General features: G+C 45.7%; 1 protein-coding gene across 4 annotated transcripts; it reads left to right on the top strand.

Moving 5' to 3' along the window:
- The first annotated feature begins 421 nt into the window (after positions 1-421).
- TRIM45 (tripartite motif containing 45) lies at positions 422-12,318 on the top strand. Of its 4 annotated transcripts, none has more exons than XM_017869822.1 (7): positions 422-1,302; positions 2,136-2,386; positions 4,338-5,071; positions 6,361-6,490; positions 7,722-7,836; positions 9,922-10,048; positions 10,948-11,489. In XM_017869822.1, the coding sequence occupies exons 1-7, from the start codon at positions 1,237-1,239 to the stop codon at positions 11,094-11,096; spliced, it is 1,572 nt and encodes a 523-aa protein (XP_017725311.1). In that variant the 5' UTR covers positions 422-1,236; the 3' UTR covers positions 11,097-11,489. The 4 variants fall into 4 exon arrangements, with proteins under 4 accessions (XP_017725311.1, XP_017725310.1, XP_017725313.1 ...); XM_017869824.1 differs by lacking the exon at positions 422-1,302 and adding an exon at positions 1,318-1,486; XM_017869823.1 differs by lacking the exon at positions 422-1,302 and adding an exon at positions 1,518-1,673.
- The last annotated feature ends 5,327 nt before the right edge of the window (positions 12,319-17,645 follow it).

Here is a 17,645-nt window from a genome sequence, read left to right as displayed (position 1 = left end):
GCATTTGACTCATTGGCGTGTTTTATTTTGGAAATGGCTAAACATTTCAGTTTTATATTTTACAGCTTTTTTTCTTTTCATATTTTGGGGTTAACTTTTCTTTTTCAGATTCCATATTTTTAAAAGCTTAGGCTCCAGACACTATGCCTATAGCATGAAACGGATAATGAAGGCATCAGTGAAACAGCCGCCCGCTGAGTCCAAATTAAGTAGGGAAGGTCATGAACAAAGAAAGCAGTGAGGGCCCAGTAGACAGGCTGACGAGACTGGAGATAAGAACAGGTGGAGGGGAAGGGAGCAGCTGTTTCCATTTTTGGAATTTTGGAGAATCAGGACACGCCCGGTAAGGCCAGAGAAGGCGGCCGTGTAATTATAAAGTTAAAGGGGTCGGACGTGTTCATCTTCCAAATTAGTTTTGTCCCTCACTGCCACCGTCCATTGTCCCATTGTGACCAGGCAGGGGCCCTCCGTGATTGACTGATGAAAACAGGGGGTCCAACTCGCTCAGCTCGTTTCTGTTACACAGAAATGTGGAATCCTGGGTGACATTCAACTCCTTAGGTCATCTGCATTCTCCCCGGACGGGAAAACAAAGCCTTCCCGAGCCCAACAAGGAGGATGGCGCTGCCCAGGCCGGTCGAAGTAAGCCCTCCATTCCAGACCTCGGCTCCACGGACTCCCAAACCGGTTCCCGGAACGCGAGCCTGAGATGCCCTCACCCCAGGAAAATACCCAAAGCCAGGGAGCCGCGGAAGTGCTTGTACCCAGCACGCTAGGCGTGAGGGGCCTGAGTTACAACAAGCGCCAGAGGACAGGAGCCTCGCAGCCTTACACTGGCGTGGAGGAGAAACGTCTGGCGCCCCCGAGCGGCCGAGGCCTCAGGAGCCAGAAAAACATCTCCCACTCCCAGCACGGGGCCAACTGACAGTGCCATCCACCAATGGGAGAGCCTAGTCTGCGTTCGTGGGACCAGTCCAAGGGCAGAAAGAGGGCCGTCCCGGGAGCAAATCAGCGTGGCTTTTAAAGAGGCCCTGAGGCCTCTCTGGTCACCACAGAGATAGGGGGACAGTTCCTGTGAAACGGTGACGCTGACTACACTATGCCGCTGGCTCCCAGCCTTTGCCTTTTCCTCCCGCCGCACTCCCAGCCCTTCGGCCGCCCCGCCCACGACCTTGTCAGGTCCCGCCCCCCGCCTGAGTGGACTGGCGAAGATGTGGAATTACCAAAACTTATTGGATGCTTAGTGGCGTCACTCTGGAGGGCGGCGGGGCCCGGAGCGGCGAGGGCCGCCCCTCTCGGACGGTGATTGGACTCGCCGGAGTAGATCGGGTTGGGATTGGTGTGAGGAGGGGCGAGAGCCCGCGGGCGTCCTGGGCCGAGGCGAGGGGGAGGCGGCGGCCACCGAGAAGCCGGCGGGGGCTTGCAAGTCCCTCGCCTGGCGCGCGCGCTTCGCAGAGGGAAGGAGCAGGAGGGCCCCTACCTCATCGTGCGCAGGCGGGGTCGGCGCTTGTCGCGTGTGGGGTGCAGTGGGGCGGGCGGCGGGAGGGGGGTGGCCGTGGAGGGAGCGAGAGATGCTGGGGTGACTTTGTTGGCAGCAGGACTAGCTGTACAGCTAGACTTGGAAGCGCATCCCGGGAGGACTTGCGGGGCAGAGGAGGGCGTGGGCGTGTCTGGTATGGGATGCAGTGGAAAGGAGGGGGCCCTCCTGAGTAGGTCTGTGGGTGGTTATTTTGAGGAAGCCCGGTCTTCCCGTCTGCCCTTTTATTTGTCAGCGAGGGAGTCCCCATGGTCTCTGTTCAAGTTCTGGAAACTTTCTCTTTGGGTGGGCTTAATCATCTACTACTACATCGTAGAACTGCCCAGGGCCCTTTCTGATATTGGTCACAAACGTGGGGAGTATGTCAGAAAACAGAAAGCCGCTGCTGGGCATTGTAAGCAAACTCCCTAGTGGGACTGCACTTGGAAACTCAGGCAAGACTCACTGCCCCTTGTGCTTCGGGCTTTTCAAAGCCCCCAGGCTCTTGCCTTGTTTGCATACAGTTTGCACCACGTGTCTGGAGCAGCTGGAGCCCTTCTCAGTAGTGGACATCCGAGGGGGAGACTCTGACACAAGCTCTGAGGGGTCAATATTCCAGGAACTCAAGCCACGAAGTCTGCAGTCGCAGATCGGCCTCCTCTGTCCGGTATGTGATGCTCAGGTGGACCTGCCCATGGGTGGAGTGAAGGCTTTAACCATAGACCACCTGGCGGTGAATGATGTGATGCTGGAGAGCCTGCGTGGGGAAGGCCAGGGCCTGGTGTGTGACCTGTGCAACGACAGGGAAGTAGAGAAGAGGTGTCAGACCTGCAAAGCCAACCTCTGCCACTTCTGCTGCCAGGCTCATAGGTAAAGATGGGACATTCCACCCGGTGTAGCTTAAGAGCAGATTACAAAGGTGTCAAGACAGAAATCCCTTGGTGAGCAGATGAAAAGGAAAGCCTTCTCAAATACCGTGGAAGGTCAAAGAGCAATATAAAAATGCAGTAGCAAATACTCTAGTACAACAGTTAACCCGGTCAGCCTAATATAGTACCTTTAGCAATAGCAATGGAGGTTTTCATAATCCCTTTCAATTTACAAAGTGCAGCTACAGTTTCCTTCAATCATCAATCATTCATGTAGTGAATAATTGTACTGGGTGCTGGAGAAACAGGAGAATGAATATAATAGCATAGATCCTGCTCTCTATCTCCTTTGATCTTGCAACTCTTGCAGAAAAGCAGGCCTTGTTTTCACCCCCATTTATTAATTGGGGGAAACAAGCTCAGCAGTATGTGATTTGCCAAGGTCCTACAGTTGGTGAGTGTGTAACAACTGAGTATTAAATCCAGATCATTCTGACTACATTCCATTAACCCATGCTACACTCCGAGAACAGGTGATGATTGGCTGGACCTCAGCTTTTGCTTTGTACCTTAGAGTTACTCTGGAGCTTGGTGAGGTGGGCTGGTATTATTGGGGTGTTAATTGGGGTGCAGACTATGTCTTTTATGGCATTTGGTGAATAGTTTGTCAGATGGATCATTTTTTCCCTTCTTACTCTACCTTACCCCATCCTAGGACACCAGAATATAAAATGACCACAGTTTTAGGATTAGCCTAAAATAGATTTTGGGTTCTAACTTCCATTTGTTTTCTGGCTACACTAACAGAACAAGTTTGCAGACTTCACTCTATTTTTAACTTGTAATTATGTGATAGTCCCTGCAACTGTGTTGCTGCCAGCCAAACCAGCTGACCCTATTTTCTCTGCAGCCACTCTTCTGGTGCCAGAATAGGCATATAAGCTTCAAATTGATATAATGCTAATGGAGGAACTGTGAACAGTCACCATGTTTTCCTAGGGATTTCCCTACATCTGTAGAGGGCTACTACAGGAAAGAAATTAGAGAGCTTTGATTCTACCAACCATCGGTTTCACACTTTTTTTTTTTTTGAGATGGAGTCTCACTCTAGTCGCCCGGGCTGGAGTGCAATGACACGATCTCCGCTCACTGCAACCTCCATCCCCTAGGTTCAAGCGATTCTCCTGCCTTAGCCTCCCCAGTAGCTGGGATTATAGGCACACGCCACCACACCTGGCTAATTTTTTGCATTTTTAGTAGAGACGGGGTTTCACCATGTTGACCAGGCTGGTCTCAAACTCCTGACCTCAGTTGATCTGCCCACCTCAGCCTTCCAAAGTGCTGGGATTACAGGCGTGAGCCACCGTGCCCGGCCGGTTTCACGCTTTCTAATAATGTTGACGATGTCTCTTGAAAAAAATTCTAGCCTGCTGATTTGGGTAATATAGGTACTGGTCAACAGAAATGCTTCACCAAAATCTTAGATGCAAGCTAGATGAGACTTGGTGTCAGGATCAGCTATCTGCTTTTTAATTGCTTGGACTTTATTACTGTGTTATCTGGCATGGTTTCTGTTTCTTGGTGCTGGTTTTCTGCCATGCCCTCGCTGCTAGCTTACCTTAGGAAGCCGACTGTGGCTCTTGTCTAAACTCTTTGGGGAAAGTCCTAGCATGCAGTCATAGTCTTGCAACCTTCTACATAGACATGTAGCAAGCCAGAGCCCTAGTCTGTTCACATGTTATTCTACACAGCAGCTCTTGCAGGTAGGGATTGTCTCCACTGTACAGATAAGAAACTGGAATCAGAAAGGATCATGCAATTAGAGATTAGAGCAAGGAATTGAAATCAAGTTTGTTTAACTTCAGAGTCTATGCTCCTGAAATATCTCTGCCCAACTATTCCCAACTAGAATTATTCCCTTATTTCCTGTTATTGACTCTCTTTGCCCCTAGGCGGCAGAAGAAAACGACTTACCACACCATGGTGGACCTAAAAGACTTGAAAAGCTACAGCCGGATTGGGAAGCCCATCCTGTGTCCTGTTCATCCTGCAGAGGAACTGAGGCTGTTCTGTGAGTTCTGTGACCGGCCCGTGTGCCGGGATTGCGTGGTGGGGGAGCATCGGGAACACCCCTGTGACTTCACCAGCAACGTCATCCACAAGCATGGGGACTCTGTGCGGGAGCTCCTCAAAGGTACTCAGCCCCACGTGGAGGCCCTGGAGGAAGCCCTGGCTCAGATCAACGTAATGAATAGTGCCCTCCAGAAGCGAGTGGAGGCAGTGGCAGCTGATGTCCAGACATTCTCGGAGGGCTACATTAAGGCCATTGAGGAACATCGGGACAAGCTGCTGAAGCAGCTGGAAGACATACGAATCCAGAAAGAAAATTCCCTGCAGCTGCAGAAGGCCCAGCTGGAACAGTTACTGGCAGACATGCGGACTGGAGTGGAGTTCACTGAGCACTTGCTGACCAGCGGCTCAGACTTGGAGATCCTCATCACCAAGGGGGTGGTAGTAGAACGGCTCAAGAAGCTGAACAAAGTTCAATATAGTGCCCGTCCTGGAGTAAATGATAAGATACGCTTCTGTCCTCAGGAGAAAGCAGGCCAGTGCCATGGCTATGAAATTTATGGTACCATTAATACCAAAGAGGTTGATCCAGCCAAATGTGTCCTACAAGGAGAAGGTAGGAAGGCATTTCCCATTGACATTGAGAAGGTAGTCTACAGGGAGATGGTGTGTAAAGATTGGTGGCTTGTTTTGCTAGGAAGCACGCCCTACTGACCAGGTTACCAAAGGTGGGGAGATAAACTGATCTGAAAGACAGTGACTCTCACCTTTGCCCTTTCTGGTTTGTTCTGATTAGGGTACAGTTAATACAGGAGTGAGGCTTGACCCTTTTCCTGTTCAGAGAAGTAGTAACAGCTGAGAAGCGCATAGATTATGTTGTGTTTCTATCAGATGGCAGAACAGAGACAGTGCCCATTGGAGGCAACAGCAGTGACTAGGGCCAGGTGAAATTCTGCCTGCTCAGAGAGGAGCATGGCAGACCCTGGATTCCTAGAGCAAGTTCTGAAGGGGGTTTCAGAGGAGTAAGGAAGATGAGATTACGGTTTCCTTTCCTTTAGGCCCTTTTTGGTTCACATCCACCTTACTGGCATTTAAAAGGATATGGTAGGTGTTTCATTTAATTGGGGGAAAAATGGTTTATTTTAACGAGCGTTCCCTTTCTAATGGAAGCATGTTATTAAAACATATTTCACAGGTCAGTCCTGGTAGGAAGATTGCATCTTAAGGGTCATCAGACTCTAATACAGGCATTCTTAACTGTTTGGAAGCCATAGATCTCTTTGAGAATGTTCTCTCCTACAGAAACACCCAGTAACTTGTGCATACAATTCCAGATTTTTAGACTCTTCATAAGCCTTTCCATAGACCTCATAGTAGTTCATGAACCCCAGGTTAAGAAACCCTGTTTCATCTGAATGCTGGAGTAGGGGCTGTAGCTACTGGATAGCCCCCCAATACCTTGGCATGAGCTACCAAGTTGCAGAGGATGTCACAACATGGAGGGTCGTGAGGCTGGTCACCTGTACTCCCTGCCTAGCCCAGTAGGATCAGGAGCTTAGGGAGGGTGGTTTTGGGGTTACTAGCCTCTCTCACAAGGTCTAGAGGTTTTCTTCTCTAAATACCTAGGTCAGTCCTGAGTATTTTTAAAGCCTCCTAGGACTGAAGGTAAGGTCCAGGATCCTGTGTGATCCAAAGCAGCTGATAGCTGAGAGAACCAGGCTAACCAGGAAGGACTCCCAAGAGGTGTACTCTAGGAGGCAGAAGGGGAAGAGAAAAGAAAGGGAGCCAGGGTGGTTACAGTAAGCAGGAAAGTACAACCCTTTGTTCTGAAGAGAAAAAGCAAGATGGAGATGTAGTCACTGCAGTTTACATTTGAGGTGAGGACCGAGTGTTTATCTTTTTCAGACCTCCACAGAGCCCGGGAGAAACAGACAGCCTCTTTCACCTTGCTTTGTAAGGATGCCGCAGGAGAAATCATGGGCAGGGGAGGAGACAACATTCAAGTTGCCGTTCTCCCTAAGGATAAGAAAGACAGGTTTGTATGACACAAGTAGGTGTCATGGATAATAGGCAGTGAGAAAACTGGAAACATGAGGTCCTTTAAGATATTGGAGCTGGGTACCGGTGGCTCACGCCTGTAATCCAGCACTTTGGGAAGTGGAGGCAGGAGGATCACTTAAGCCCAAGAGTTTAAAACCAGCCTGGGCAACATAGGGAGACCCTGTCTCTACAAAAAAAAAAAAAAAAAAAAAAAATTATAGGCGTATGCCTATAATCCTAGCTATTCAGGAGGCTGAGATGGGAGGATCCCTTGAGCCCAGGAGGTTGAGGTTGCAGTGAGCTGTGATTGCGCCACTGCACTCCAACCTGGGTAATAGAGCAAGACCCCACGTCAAAATATATATATATATATTGGAGTGCAACTAGGTAATTACATCTTACCTCCCCATAATGCTATGAAACGTTATATGACCAAATGTGTTTTCTTGTGTGGATTTTGTATTCAATTCTCTCTCAAAGCTATGGTCTGCCCCTCAGATTCTTTTCATCTCAAGCTTTAGAATAAGTTGAAAAATCTTCTGTGTTAGACTGAGTGGTACCCTTTTCAAAAATCAGTCTCCCTTTGGTACTAAATTATGCCTGGAACATGTTTATATTTCTCTGGAATTGCAGAAATGGAGGAGGGACAACAGAGCAAGAGGGTTCAACAGAAGCCTGTTGAAAAGGACTCAATGGCTGGGCGCGGTGGCTCAAGCCTGTAATCCCAGCACTTTGGGAGGCCGAGACGGGAGGATCACAAGGTCAGGAGATGGAGACCATCCTGGCTAACACGGTGAAACCCCGTCTCTACTAAAAAATACAAAAAACTAGCCGGGCGAGGTGGCGGGTGCCTGTAGTCCCAGCTACTCGGGAGGCTGAGGCAGGAGAATGGCATAAACCCAGGAGGCGGAGCTTGCAGTGAGCTGAGATCCGGCCACTGCACTCCAGCCTGGGCAACAGAGCGAGACTCCGTCTCAAAAAAAAAAAAAGAAAAGGACGCAATAATATATTCGAGGAATTTGTCTTGAATATCAGACTAAATTGGAATTTATGCTGTTTACCTTCTGTTGTAAAATTAACTTCTGAAGCAAATGGAAGAAGCATCCTGTTTGGGGATATTTAACATTAATACTGAATGGAATGGTGTAGAGTTTACATTCTGAAATAGTAGCAACTAAAGCCGGCTTGTGGGAGTGAGTGGTGTTTTGACTCTTATCTCCATTCAGCCCAGTCAGACCGATGGTGCAGGATAACAAGGATGGGACATACTACATTTCCTACACCCCCAAGGAGCCTGGTGTCTATACTGTGTGGGTCTGCGTCAAAGAACAGCATGTGCAGGTAAGACTGGTGCATGTGCTTCCTTGAGCTCCCTGGCTTCTGCTGTCTTAGGATCTGGAGATGTTTCGCATAGGATCAGCTATACAGAGAGATTGAATAGAATCCCCATGTCTTCTTCTTCACTTTAGAAACAGCCCAGATTTTGCTACTCTTATTCTTCCTGGAGGATGCTGTTGACCATAAGAACCCTCTATCCCTGTGTCACTTCCTGGCAGTTATGGGTATAGTTTATCATTCTCCCAGTCAGTATCTTAGGATTCTTAATATGGAGAAGATGTCTTGATCACAGGAGGTGATCTGCCAGCAGACAACCATGCATATTCAAAAAATATAATCTAGCTCAGAATTTTCCAGTGTTGTCCAGACTGTATCTGGCCATGAATACAGTTGAGAGAGTTACACCCCCTCCTCACAACTGACTAGTCATCTGTCTGCCTAACCATCTGCTTACGTAATTTTCTACTCTGTTTTACATATAGGTTTTTCTGTTACTATGGTTACTATAAACAAACAAATACACCAAACAAGTTATGTTACCATGGTTTCTACAAACAAACAAGTATAACACAAACAAGTAGAGCACTTTCCGCTTTAGAGATTATGAGTTTTTAAAAATGGGGTGATACTAACAGATCCAGCAGAATCTTTCTGCTGACCCTGGAGTACTCAGAGGTTTCTTTCCACAGAAATCAACACTGACAGGGACAGTAAAATACCATACAGCATCATGATATGTTAGGCTTACGATTTGTGCACTTAGGAACACTCATATTAAAAGCCATTTATTTACTTAATTATGGTATATCAGGAACAGGTTAGGTGTTTTTACATACGTTATTTCAATTTTCCTCAAAACCACTCAGGCACAGGGATCAGTGTCCAATTAGACCAAGAGACCAAACTTGCATTAAAATACACAGCAAATATAGCAAAATGGGAATTTGAACCCATTTCTTTGAATGCCAAGTTGTTTTTTAACTGGATTGTAAACTCTTTAAGATGGGAAATTTAACATCTGAAAGACTTCTAAGGTGCTAGGCTCTCTGCTTTGCGTTTTCTCTAACAGTGTGGCTCTCACATAAGGATAGGCACATTGCAACTTATTAAATATTTAAATTGGTCCCAAGCACCTGTAGTCCCGCTACTTGGGAGGATTGCCTGAGCCCAGGAGCTCGAAGCTGCAGTGAGCTGTGGTTGTGCCAGTGCACTCCAGCCTGGTGACAGAGTGAGATCCCATCTTTAAAAAAAAAAATAAGTATTTTTTGTTTAATATGGGATATAAATTAGAGAATGAAAGTTATCCTTAAAGGAAAGGGGGCAGATGGGAGAGTTACTAATTTGAGGATTATTAGCTGTACACATTTTAACCTTTCTCCCTTCCATATGTCTTCACTGTCACAGAATAAGTGGGTGAGTAAACAGATAAGTCATGTCCAGGATGGAAGGAAAGAGGCTAGCTTGGTATGTGAGAAGAGGTACATGGCCGAGAAATTGGAGAAGGGACCACAGGATGTCCTATCTTTGTGGTTGCGACATTCTACTTATTACACCTGAGGTTCCTTAAGAATTGAGATTGAGAATCCCAGAGAAAAGTCAGTCTGAGATTACTAATGTATTGAATGACCTCAATACTTACACTTCATACAAGGATAGAGTGAGGCAGAGTCCATTAAGAAAAGCTTAAGCTTCTTGTGGCATGGGATTCTGCTTTTGCTGCCATCTTGCCAGAACAATCCCCAGCTAATACAGATGTCACTGAAAATGCAGCTGACTCTGTGTGACTCCTGTCAGTGCCCAGCAGGTTCGGCTACACGGAATAAATCAGTACCTGTGTCTAGTACTCAGCATCTGCGGTGAAAAGCATGGTAGGAGGGCTGCACAGACCATGTAATGCTTCCACTGCATCTGTATCTGCCCCCTCTCAGCTGAGCAGGGTTCTTGCCCTCTAATGTGTTTGTCTCCTGGTGTCCTTGTCCCTCCAAGGGCAGGTCCTGTGCCTCAGACTCTGTTTAGCACATAGCGATGCTCAGCACATCCTGTTAACTCATAAGATGCTGTTCTTTGCTTTTGGTCTGAACACTGAAGGGCTCGCCATTCACTGTGACCGTGAGGAGAAAGCACCGCCCACACCCAGGTGTGTTTCACTGCTGCACCTTCTGCTCCAGTGGAGGCCAGAAAACCGCTCGCTGCGCCTGTGGAGGCACCATGCCAGGTAAGGAGAAAGCACTACCTGGGCCTTTCTGCCAGCAGTGGGAATCAAGCAACGGGCCCTTCCCCACCACACAGCCCCTAGACATTTGGACTTAGGCTCTGGTTCTAGGAAGCACAATCTGTGATTATAGAGACACCACTGTTCTAAAAGTTTCACTTAAAGCTTCCTTGTTCTGAATTGAAATAGCAGGCTTAAAAGCTCTGCGTTCTGTTAGTTTTGGTACAGCTCCTATGAGCCCTGTGCTTCTATGTCAGATTCTCAGTTTGTCTGTCCCTTTCCAGCAGCCTGAGCAGTGTGAAAACTGTGGACCCATCTTATTCCTTTTAGTACCTTAAATAAATTCCAAATGAGGCATGGCTGGGGGAGTGGATGATTAAACCAGTTGAACAAGGTGTGGGTCTTTCAAGGGGACGGAAAGGATAGGGAGTTTAGGTAAAGGATCTAATTACTTAAAAAAAAAAATTATTGTGTCCTTACTCTAATAATGGGCCGTAAAATGGGCTTTTGCATCCTTCTGTGTAAACACTTGAGGATCTACCTCTGTTTTTTTTCTATGTCCACCAACCTATCCTTTTTTATTTCAATGATTTTACAGTTAAAATCCAAACCAATTTATTTTACAGTTAATGTGCAAACTGGTTCGCCTCCTTCAGGTGGTAAATTTAATCACTACAGCATTCTTAGAACTCTAGGAGTTGATTTGCTGTGATCAATTTTCGGGGTCCTCCTGACTACACAGCAGTCAGACAGCTTGTTCCTCTTGCCAAGACTTTCTTAGATATTTTCACTCCCATGAATCTGCATGTTGCCAGGAGGTCGGTCTAATTTCCATGATAATGGTAACTGCTGGACTCCACTCTAATGGTTGATTTTTGTCCTTTCCTTTTTGGCCCATGTAGGTGGGTACCTAGGCTGTGGCCATGGACACAAAGGCCACCCAGGTCGTCCCCACTGGTCATGCTGTGGGAAGTTTAATGAGAAGTCTCAATGTACGTGGACAGGTGGGCAGAGCGCACCGAGGAGTCTACTTAGGACTGTGGCTCTCTGATGGGTTTGTGCTCAGCATTTTAAAGCTGCAGTCAGCACCACTGAGATTTCCAGAGGACCCAGACCTTCGTTCATTCTAAAGAGACTGATAGAATTAAAAACAAAGTGCCTTATCTTGCACTGGAGTTCAGGTGCTCTTTTGTTACTCACTGATTGTACTTGTGGATGGTTGAGCACAAAAGACCACCTCTACATTTCTCTTAAAGGTAGGTTGGCAAACGTTCTTTTTCTGCCACAGGAGACTCCTTTTCATTTTGTACAGTATGGACGTATCTATTCCATTGGAACTGAAGGGTCTATGTAGTTTAGTTAGTTCCTTTCTGATATAACCCTTTTTTTTTTAGACAGAGTCTCACTCTGTCACCCAGGCTGGAGTGCAGTGGCATGATCTTGGCTCACTGCAACTTCTGCCTCCTGGTTCAAATGATTCTCCTGCCTCGGCCTCCCGAGTATCTGGGATTACAGGTCCCTGCCACCACACCCAGCTAATTTTTGTGTTTTTAGTAGAGATGGGGTTTCACCATGTTGGCCAGGCTGGTCTCGAACTCCTGACGACCTCGTGATCCACACGCCTCGGCCTCCCAAAGTGCTGGGATTACAGGCGTGAGCCACGACACCTGGCCTATTATGACCTTTTTTATTTTTCTCTGAGCTACACATTATTTAGATATTTTCCCTAGAGATTAGAAACCTCCTTTCATCCTGTCCACTTTTTGTTAGCATACTTTCAGTGGATTTACTGGTACATGTTTCGTGATCATGATAATGTGATCTTGTTTTGGTGTTGTCCCACCCTTCCCTCTCTATGCCATGTCAGCCTTCTGCCCCAAAGCCTGAAGATTACTCTTCGGTCAAGGGCATACAAATAGAAAGTTAATAAAGGGGAGTGGTGTTGAAATAGAACCTCATACGTTTATTACAGTTCTACTCATGCCAGAAAATCTAGACACCTTCATACTTCTCACAGGTCTGTTTTTGGTAGAGTAGTCTTTAGAGTAGTCTTCACTGTTGTTTATATATCTAGAAAGTTAATTGGGAGCTTTGACTCTTACTGTGCCTTCACTCATAGTGTGCCTTCTTAGCTGCTTGAGAATTCTGGGGAGAGGATGTACACAGCACTAGTGCCTCAACCCTGCCAAGGTCTTCACTGTATATATTTCGTGTGTTCTTCTGAGAGTCTTGATTTCTTATATAGCAATACACTCAGCATGTATTAAATATAATTATTGAAATCTGCATTATAAGATCCCTTAAGAAGTGGATGACTCATTTGGTGAATTGGGTCAGGCAAAGGAAGTGAAATAATTAGATGATGACTGTCAGATCATTGCGGAATATCTTTCCTCCTTGAGGCTGACAGACATGGGCTACATTGTAGCCATAAATACTAAGATGTTCTCTGTGTTCTCACCCTTTTCTGGAAACATTCCCTTCAGCCTCTTTCTGTAACCCAAATCTGATCTTCCCAAAACACATTCCTGCCCGTCACCCTCTCAAATTATTAGCTATTTGCTCTTCCTCACTCCTTCTGTCACTCAGCCCAGAAGTATATGTCCTTTTAGCTTATTACTGCTGCTTTGAGATGAGTGGTTCTTTTTTTTTTTTTTTTTTCCGAGACAGAGCCTTGCTCTGTTGCGTAGGCTGGAGTGCAGTGGCGTGATCTCAGCTCACTGCAACCTCCGCCTCTCAGGTTCAAGCGATTCTCCTGCCTCAGCTTCCCAAGAGTAAGCTGAGATTATAGGCACATGCCACTACGCCCGGCTACTTTTTGTATTTTTAGTAGAGACGGGGTTTCACCAGATTGGCCAGGATGGTCTCGAACTCCTGACTTCATGATCTGCCCACCTTGGTCTGCCAAAGTTCTGTGATTACAGGCGTGAGCCACTGTGCCTGGCCGAGATGAGTGGTTCTTAACCAGGAGGGACTCTGCCCCTAAGAGGACATCTGGCAAAGTCTCAGAGACATTTTTAGTTGCCACTACTGGGGCAAGGCGCTGCTAGCATCTTGTGGGTAAAGGTCAGAGATGCTGCTAGTCATTTTACAATGCTCAGGACAGCTTCCTGAAACAAAGAAGTATCCAATCCAAAATGTCAGTGGTTCCACTGCTGAGAAACCCTGTTCTAGGGCATTAGCCCTACTTTTTTTTTCTAAAACTGGCCAGCCTTGGAGCTCATGCTTTTCAGCTATACAGCTTGCTATTCCTCCATGTTTCAGCCATATACTGAGCCCCAAATTGTTCCCCTTCATTCCTTGAAGATTATAGCATTGAGCTTGCTATGACTCTGGTACAACTCCTTATCAATCTTGGGATAACTTATTGTCTACACAGACTTCTTAGTTCTATGACAATTTCCCCAATGTTATTTTTTCCCTACTTAGCCTTACATATCCTAGATCTTGATTCTAACCGCACCCTCTGCATAGTCTCAGTTTCAGGCATCCTGCAACCACAACCTCCCACCTTTCCAGGTCACCCACTGTAATAACCTGACTACTAATTCATCTACCTCTTTGGAACCCACAATGCAGTGATTCTGCCACCTTCCTGTTGTTCCTCTCACCCACCTCAGGTCCTTCCCTTCATCCTTCCCAGCTTAGATTCTACAGACCATCACTATAATCACTCTATTGCATAGTCTCCCTCTATCATTCTTGCCTGGCAAAACTCCAACCCAGGTTAGATCCAGCTTTCCATCTAACCCAACTGAATGATCCTAAAAAAGTGGGATGACTAGCCTCACTTTAAATTTATGACCACTAATTTCAGTGGGCTCTTAGCATTGCCCAATAACCTGAAACATCTCCCCAGTCCATTTATTCTCCCATGCTTCTAGACAATTCATACTTTCTTCCCCTCAAACTCCAATTTCTACCCCACCTCCACTCCGTACTTACGACCTTGCTTCCTATTTCACCAAGAATATAAAAGGATTCAGAGGAGAATTTCCCTAGCCTCCCTACCACATATACACATCTATCCAAATTCCTATCAAGAGCCAACTTCTATCCCGTGTACTAAATCCCATTCTGTAGCTACTGCCCGAGAACATTGCTTCAGTAATTTCCCCCCCTACCAGATTGCTTACTTCAGAAAATAAATATGGTACAATATTCCCTCTTCAAATACAAGTTTCCCTTTTGTATTAGTTGGCTAGGGCTGCCATAACAATACCACGGACTGGGTGGATTAAACAACAGAAATTAGTTTTCTCACAGTTCTGGAGTCTGGAAATCCAAAATCTAGGTGCTGGCAGGGTTGTTTTTTGGTGAGGACTCTGTCCTTGGCTTGCAAATGGCAGCCTTCTGTTTTCACATGGCCTTTCTCCTGTGTGCATGTGCTCCTGGTGTCTCTTCATATAAGGACACCAGACCTATTGGATTAGGACCCCACCCACATGAGGTCATTTAACCTTAATCACCTCCTTAAAGGTTCTTTCTCCAAATAGAGTCGCATTGGGTGTTAGGGCTGAGTTTTCAAGAATTTCACAACCCCTTTTAGCAACTTCCCCCCTTTTCTGCTCCTCTTTAAAAGGACCTCAAAAGAATTGTTGTTTGGTATCTCTAGTTTCCCTCCCATTCTCTGTACGATCTAATCCAGTCAGCCTGTCATCCTCAAGACTCCACTGAAATAGCTGTTGTCAAGGTTACTGGTAAACTCCAGGTTACAGAATCCAGTGGTCAATTCCCAACCTTTATCTTTTTTGACCACCCAATATCAGAGAAATCTTTTGAAACATGTCAGCTCATGTCACTCTTCTGCTCACCACTGTCCATTGGCCTCGCATCTCAGAAAAGTGAGCCTTTACATCAGCATGTAAGACCCCACATGATCTGGATCCCTGCTCTTACTGCCCACCCATCCGCCTCCATCACCCTGTTCCAGCCAAACTGGCCTGCCTGGTGCTCCTCAAACTCTCCACGCACTGTCTCAGGGCCTGAATCACTGCCCCTCCATCTGAAATGCTTTTTTCACAGATACCTTCATGATTCATGTTCCTCTCAAGTTCCCACTCCAGTGTCAAATATCACCCTATTAACTACTCTGTACAAAATAGCAACTTCCCACCTCAGAGTTGCCCAGTTTCATCGCCATCTCACATGTATGTATATGTTTTGTGGTTTGTATTTTTTTTCTTTTTTTTTTGGAGACAGGATCTCTCTCTCTCTCTCTCTCTGTTGCCGAGGCTGGAGTGCAGTGGCACGGTCTTGGCTCACTGTAGCCTCTGCCTCCCGAGGTTCAAGTGATTCTCCCACCTCAGCCACCGAAGTAGGTGGAACCATAGGCACACCCCACCATGCCCGGTGAATTTTTTGCATTTTTTGTAAAGACGGGGTTTTGCCATGTTGCCCAGGCTCATCTCAGAAACTCCTGGCCATCTCAAGCCTCTCGAAGTGCTGGGATTACAGGCCAACATATGTATGTTCTGTTTGTTGTCTGTCCTCTCATGCTAGATTGTAAGCTCTATGAGGGCAGGGATTTGATATTTTTAAACTACCATTCTGTCCCCATGTAGGACAGTTCCTGGCAGATGGTAGAGACTTCATATTATGATCAGTGAATAAAGATCTAATTGGTAGAATTTTTAGTTTGGATCTCCTTACTATCTGTTTTATAAGCCAGACTTCCCTTCTCCCAAACCTCAGTATTTGTCGTTTAAACAAATACCACTTGGAAAAGAAGCAGCCTTATCTCAAGCCTGTTGGATAAATTATATGCACCTGAGAGACCAGCCTTGAATTTTCCAATTACCTCATCTAGGGAACTGCTTGCCATGAAGAAGCCTGTTGTATTATATCATCTTTCCCCGTGTGCCTTTTAATGAATCCGATTTCAGAATTGAGAAAAAGCTTACCATTTATTTCAGTTGGAGGTTTCAGTGACTGGACAACTTTATGTAGATGAAGTAACATTGCAATAGAAAATTTCCGTAAGACGTCTAGGTTCTGGCTAATGTGTTAGCCTTTAAGCAATATTAATGGTAACGATTCTGTTACAAATACTTAGTTTGTGTGTGGGTGTTGGGGATCGGGGCACTGTCTCATGCATGCACTACAGTGGAGTCCAAACCCAATTTAACTGAGCTGTCTTGCCTGCTGAAAGACCTGGCAGAGTCAGTGATCAAGAGAGCCCAAGACTCCAAAGTGAGGCAAAAAAAGAGTGGGAGGATTGAGTAGCTGTCCCCAGTGTAACAAAGTGCTTCAGAAATCACCTTTGAATTGTGAGGATTGAAGCATCAACAAGATGCAGCATTATGATGTAACTTATGCCTCTGGTGTTACAGGTAAGAAAAAAGAGTCACAAATAAGAGCCTCTGTCCCCTGGGATGTTGCAACAGGCTAAACACCTTGGCTGTCTTGGATAATAAACATACACATACCTGTCAGCCCACCCATATTCTAATGTCCAAAATGCAATAGTTGCTCAACTTTCCTCTAGAGAATGTATCCCTGTGTGGTAGGTTTGGCTCAATGAAGAGGTGGTTCTGTGAAGTGGATGCTCATTAGGAGGATACAGTATAGGAAGAAGTATCTCACTCTGCCTTGTTAGCTGCTACGTATTGATTTCCATTCTTTCATCACTTCCTCAGATCTTCCCTGACTAGCTCCAATCCTGTTATAAGCCCTCGTAGCTGCACAGTCCTCTCTTGTAGCACTCACTCAGCATCATGGCTGCTTCACAGCCACACGGGGTTATTTGATTAATGCCTGTCTCCCTTAGATGCTAAGCCTCAGGAGGACAGGATAGTTTTTCAGTTTTGCTTGCTTTTGTATTTCCAGTGCCCAGCAGTGCCTGGCATATAGAAAGTGTTCAATGTACATTTCTGAATTACTGTATGAATAAGCAAGAAAATAGTCTCATCCTTCCTTTCTTATGTAGCCTCTACCTATTAATACATTTGGATTTAGCTATGGAATCTGGGAAAAAAGAACTCAAGATAGTAAAAACATTGTGTAGCTGCCTATCTGTCTCCCCTCTTCCCTCCCTGGGGGTTAGGCTGGGTTTTGCTTTTTTTTTTTTTTTTTTTTTTGCTTTTCCATATCTATCTCCATCCCCTAACTACTGACTTCTGTGGTACTTTGTACTATAAATGACCTTGGTTTCATTTTTAGTTATGAAAACATTTTAGTCTAGGTCATATGCCTAGGAATTCTGAATTTCTATTATAATTCTCTTTGTGCCTACAGATGTGCTTTTAAATTTTTCCTGCCCTTTTCCTAAGGCTAAATGTTATATAACAAACAGCAGTACAATTTCCCACTTTGGAAACCTAATTCTTTCAAGGTATTATAGTCGATAGCGAAATTTCAGACAACCAGAGGCCACACTGAGCACTGGTGTCTCCATGCTTATCCTATTAGTGCAGGAGAATCTGGCTCCACCTTTGAGCCCTCCTAAAAGCCATTTCATTGAGCAAAAGACAATCAGAGCAAAGAAACAACTCAGTGTTCATGAATTGCCATGCTAAATCACTCACAGGATTGCTAGAGAAATAAGTCACCTCCCATAAAGATAATTTTTTTTTTTTTTTTTTTTTTTTTTTTTTTTTTT

Source organism: Rhinopithecus bieti, unplaced genomic scaffold (genome assembly GCF_001698545.2).
Source record: "Rhinopithecus bieti isolate Rb0 unplaced genomic scaffold, ASM169854v2 scaffold_3040, whole genome shotgun sequence".
In the NCBI taxonomy this organism is placed as follows: Eukaryota; Metazoa; Chordata; class Mammalia; order Primates; family Cercopithecidae; genus Rhinopithecus; species Rhinopithecus bieti.
The sequence above is the reverse complement of the archived record's forward strand: the minus strand, read 5'-3'. Positions and strand labels throughout refer to the sequence as shown.

Excerpts from the sequence above, each read along its gene's own strand:
- TRIM45 (XM_017869821.1), top strand. The coding sequence starts at position 1,899 with ATGTCAGAAAACAGAAAGCCGCTGCTGGGCATTGTAAGCAAACTCCCT. Across the intron at positions 5,072-6,360 it reads ATGTGTCCTACAAGGAGAAG|ACCTCCACAGAGCCCGGGAG; the intron begins GTAGGAAGGCAT and ends TATCTTTTTCAG. Across the intron at positions 6,491-7,721 it reads CCTAAGGATAAGAAAGACAG|CCCAGTCAGACCGATGGTGC; the intron begins GTTTGTATGACA and ends ATCTCCATTCAG.